The sequence below is a fragment of the Cryptomeria japonica genome, chromosome 10 (assembly GCF_030272615.1).
Source record: "Cryptomeria japonica chromosome 10, Sugi_1.0, whole genome shotgun sequence".
Taxonomy (NCBI): Eukaryota; Viridiplantae; Streptophyta; class Pinopsida; order Cupressales; family Cupressaceae; genus Cryptomeria; species Cryptomeria japonica.
Window position 1 is genome coordinate 18909005 of NC_081414.1, and position 5396 is coordinate 18914400.

Sequence of the window (5396 nt, forward strand, 5' to 3'; positions counted from 1 at the left end):
TTGTCCAATTGGACCCAAGCATACGTGCTCACACATGACACAACTATGGGGCACACAAATGTGTGGAGCCGAGGAGGACGTGTCAGCGCCATCGGATGCACCGCTACCATCAAAAGTAGGCTGAGCTACTGACCCAGCTTGAGAAACCAAAATGCTACTCAAAGAGTGAAAAACTGATATGGTCTGTGATGCCGCCTCACAAATGATATCTGGATGCTGCACTGGAGGTGGGGGATCAATAGGAGGAGGGGGGACATATGGGCCCTGGACTACTCTGACTGCCCTAGGTCTATTTTGGAGCATACCTAAACCCACACCCTGGAAAGGTTGGATGTCAAAGTAGTTCACATGTTTTCCTAAAACAAACTCAGCATACAATTTTTTGATGAAGTAGAAGGGGACATCAAGATTGTTGTTGGGTGGTTTGTCGAAAACCATCCACCAACGATCCCAAAAGTTTTTCACAATACCATCATTTGTGCACCATTTAATAGAAACTTTTTTTTTGGGGGGGGGGGTCTACGGGTTGACCAGTGCGGGGATTCACAAACAATGTGGCAGCGACTTTGGATATCTCGAGATCCTTGATTTCCTTATAGGACAAGCCATCTGCATATTGTTCCCTCATAGAATCTCGCCACAAAAGAGCGACATTGTGCTCCTCAGTGATGGTTTCCATACTCTTTATGATCGACATGAGGGGATCAAACATTGGGTTCATGCGAGGGATCCTACGATAAACATCTGCAATCCCCTTCAATTGGTTCAAATTTTGTGCAATTAAATCTTGAATTGAGGGGGGGTTTGGCAAATGAGGGTTTGGTTGTTGCAGTTGTGGTTGATCAATGTTTTCACTGTTATCCCCCATTTTTAATCTAATTGAATGTAAACAATTGAATTTAGTTAACGAATTTGAACAATTTTGTATTTGATTTTTAAAAAACCTAGTTTTCATGGAAAAAACCATATTTTCAATGAAAAAACAAATAAACTTAAAAAAAAATTAAAAAATTGAATGAAAATGATTGAAAACAATAAAAATCCTACCTTTTAATGTATTTTTTAGCAAATTAGGGTCAAACAACCGGATTTCAAGTCCAACCGGATATCAGATTCTAAAAAATCGCGCAGCCCGTGGGTTAAAAATAACTCACGGGCTATCACAATCCATTTATATTGTCTCAAAAAATCGGATATCTAATTTTTATACTTAAATTATTTTAAAATAACATTATATTATTATTATATAATATAATAATATATTATAATATATTATATTATATAATATAATATATTAAGCCGTTTGATTAGATTGACCCTAGACCTTCCCCATTTTTTATGGAAGGCCAAGAGTCACAACTTAGAATTCATTTTAGATGTCCATATTGGGAGTTGAACTTGGGTCTCCACACTGAGAATCCAATGTTTTAACCAATTAAGCTCAACCCCTTGGACATAATCTAATATTATATTATATATTATGTATTATATAATATATAATTTAATATAATAATATATCATATATTATATAATATATAATATGTAATATATAATATATTAATATATTACATTATATATTTATGATTTATTTTTTAATTTAAAATTACTTATAAAAATCGGATATCTGATTTTATCCGATATTCGATTTGCTTAGGTGTTTACCATGTCAAGGTGTACTGACACCTAGGCCAAGCAAAAAGTCAACACGGATTTTCGCATTTTTAGGCGAGTGGAGAAGGCTATTTTTTTCACATCGCCACTTTTTGGCCCCCCATGATCCTGCACTAACCCTATTGATATTCTCATAGTTTGTCTCTATGTTGATGATTTGATTTATATAGATAATAGCAAAGCTCTGATGGAGAAGTTTCAAGCAAAAATGAAACAAGAGTTTGAAATGACAGATCTAGGACTTATGCACTATTTTCTTGGTGTGGAAGTACAACAAACATCAGAAGGTATATTTATTTCCCAAGCCAAGTATGTAGCTGATTTATTGCAGAAGTTTAACATGGTAGCATGCAAAGCACTTGCAACCCCCATAGCCCTTGGTGAAAAACTAACCAAGGAAGATGCTAGTCCCAAGGTTGATACAACTCGATACAGGATTGGTAGCCTCATGTACCTCACCACCACTAGACCTGATATTATGTATGTTGTGAGCGTCATATCTCGGTTCATGCGGGATCCACAAGTCACATTGGTGGGCTGGTAAAAGAATTTTGAGGTATGTGAGTGGCACACAAAATTTTGGCATTCAGTACTCTCCCATTGAAAAGTATGAGCTAGTTGGTTACACAGATTCCGATTGGGCTGGTTCAATGGATGATAGAAAGTCTACATTTGGTTTTTTTTTTTTTATTTAGCTTTGGATTTGTATCTTGGAGTAGTAAGAAACAGGCAACGGTGGCTCTTTCTTCAGCAGAAGCGGAATACATGGCAGCTTCATCGGCAAGTTCTCAAGCGGTATGGATAAGAAAGATATTGACATATCTATATTTGGTTCTGGAGCATCCAACCACCATCTATTGTGATAACAACAACACTATTGCCATGACAAAGAATCATGTGTTTCATGCCAGAACGAAGCACATAGAGATCTGACATCATTACATTCGTGACTTGGTTCAAGATAGACAAGTGAAGTTGCAATGATGTCCTTCATCTGAACAAGTTGCTGATATCTTCACCAGAGCTCTTCTAGTATTGACTTTTGTTACATTCCGAAATCAATTGGGACTCGCATCCATTCATCATCCAGGGGGAGATTGAAGACAAGATCAGATTGATGCGCTGGAGATGAGCTGGATCATAAAGCAGTTTTGTTTTATTGTTTTTTGTTTTTAGTTTTAATCTATGTGAAAACTGCTATCTACAGAGTAAGACAGACCATTTTCGTTTTATGCTTTATTCCAACAGTTGTTCGAAAACTGCAAGTTTAGTATTATTTTAAGTTTTCTTTTGTTTTTCCATATTCTTAGGAAAGCGATTGTCTTTAAGACAATTAACTGTTATTGTAATTCATTTTCAAGTTTTCAATTTCAATTTTTGTTCTCTGAAATAATCTGTAGTCTTTTTTCAGTTATGTTTTCTGTGTTCTTTTAATTTATAATCTTTCAGTAAATTACTTTAATAGGTGTAAAAAAGAAACATTTCCCATCAACCATAGTGCAGAAAGGACAGCAGAGGAAATGCCAAGAAAAGTTAATAAAGAAGACCAAGTTGCAGTCAATTGCAATGCAAGGATCATCGAATTGGATTGATAATATTTGAAGTCATGTGAAAAGTCAAGGTGTGAGAGAATGCTAAGGGTGTGGTAAGGTATAGAGGCAGCGATAAAAGAAAGCGAGTCTATAAATACAGAGGCTACATAGTGAAGGGAGAGTGTGGGCTCAGGCCAAAGAGGGCACTAGAGGATAGAAGTGGCTATGAGATAGAGTTTGTGTGAAGAAATAATTTGCAGAGTTGAGTGGCCAATAAATGGTCATACTGTAAAAAATTGTGAACGTATGTAGTAGTGTGTTTGCAAATTTAATAAGAAAATAGTTTTGTTTCATTGTTGCAATTCTAGTGTTGTTTTGAGTAGACGGTATCTTCTATCAACCTCAAGTGGTTTGCAGTTTTCCTCTCCCTTTTCTAGTCACTGTATGCCAACTTGCATGCCTTTCTGCTGATGTCTGCTTGGATGCCATCCCATGGATTTTATGTACGCATTTTTTGTATAGGAGTGCCATCTTTTCAGCTAGATAGCTAGCTCCTTATTGATCGAAATAAACCTTTATGTTATGCATTTGAATGAGTTTACCAAGCTCTTTGAATATTACAAAGTTGATAGAAAATGATTTAATAATCTCATCCAAATGTCACAGCCTACTTAAGTCGATTTAAGCTATTGGGGAGCATATAGATAATATAGTGATGTGATCTCATTGTGAATGGTAAAATAATATACCATGGCCTTTGCTAATTTTATGGTCGAGAGTGATGTTTATATAAATATAGAAGTTTATATTAATCTAATTCAAATTTAAATATTTATTTTCTAAATTTGTCAATATTAATGTGAGTACATGTGGATATACATAAATATGTATATATACATACTTACACCTATATTCCGCTTATGTTTGTAAGTCTATGCATATGGTATTCACGTAAGTCTTCATTTACATGGAGACGATGACCTTAATGAAGTCAAATTGATCAGCACAAGGTTCTAACACACAAATGATTGGAAACTGATACCAATACGACACTAGGCCAACCACAATAACTTCATATGCTATAATTTTTATTTATATATTTGTTAATTTATAATTAACATATAATTTAAAAAAAATTTAAAAATCTTTAAAAATGTGAATGAGAATTTGAGGGTAATAATATCTTATTTTATATCATATATTTAATATATTATTATTTAAATTATAAAATTTGTATTTAAAAAAATAACAATTATAAACTAAAATTAGATCATATAATATAATCTTTTATTTAAATATTTTTAATATATAATTAATTTGAAAATAAAAATAATCATAAATATTATTATTATTATTATAATATAATACAATACTATAGTATAATATGGTAAGGAGAATTGCCCTCTCCTTAATCGAATTATCAAATCATAGCAGAAATTTCAAAGGCCACCATATATGATGACTCATAACAAGATAACTAGACTTCCAACAGTTTCAAAGAAAGTTCTATCAATTACACACCATCCCTCCCTCTGATTCATCACTTTATTTCCAGTTGCAGAATTTTAAATGTGATATATAATATGCATGAAAAATTAACAAGTATGAGGCAGTGGCACACATTTTCTCTTTTCTTTCATAAAATGCAGACCAAATCTAAGTACAAGTACACAGAGAGACGTAGAGATACACCACCAGCATAAGCAGAAACGCTAAGTGCATCAATTACTGTTGCCACAAACTTTAGAGTGGTAGCCACCCGGCAATGATAACATGGCTCTCATAGATACCGCACATAATATTATTGAACTCCTATAATAAGGATTCAGAAGCCTTCGATTTTTGTTTTCTTTTTTCTTTTTAATAAGCCTTGGGCTAACATTGCTTAAACATAAAAAAAAACATGCACATTATCATCACGTTTCCTAAGTTTTTTTCTTAGCTCACCACAACTATCTAACAATAGTTTCCAATTTCTGGATCATACCTGGAATCAATCTGATTCTCACCCAAACAACTGAAAATATAAAAAAACACAGTGAATTACCATAAGCTGTTAGAGGAAACAGAAAATTTGTAACAACAAACAACTATTTGATTTTACACACCTACAAACATCTTTTCTTAATTCAAAACAACAATTACATCATGCCTTGATAGAGAGGTCTTCTACTTTCATCACGACTTTCAGAC

General features: G+C 33.7%; 1 protein-coding gene across 1 annotated transcript; it reads left to right on the forward strand.

Moving 5' to 3' along the window:
• Positions 1-1879: 1879 nt before the first annotated feature.
• On the forward strand, positions 1880-4906 carry LOC131076755 (uncharacterized mitochondrial protein AtMg00810-like). The gene is made up of 3 exons (XM_058014077.1): positions 1880-2211; positions 2367-2466; positions 4853-4906. Exons 1-3 carry the CDS (start codon positions 1880-1882, stop codon positions 4904-4906), a joined length of 486 nt encoding a protein of 161 aa, XP_057870060.1.
• Positions 4907-5396: the final 490 nt, after the last annotated feature.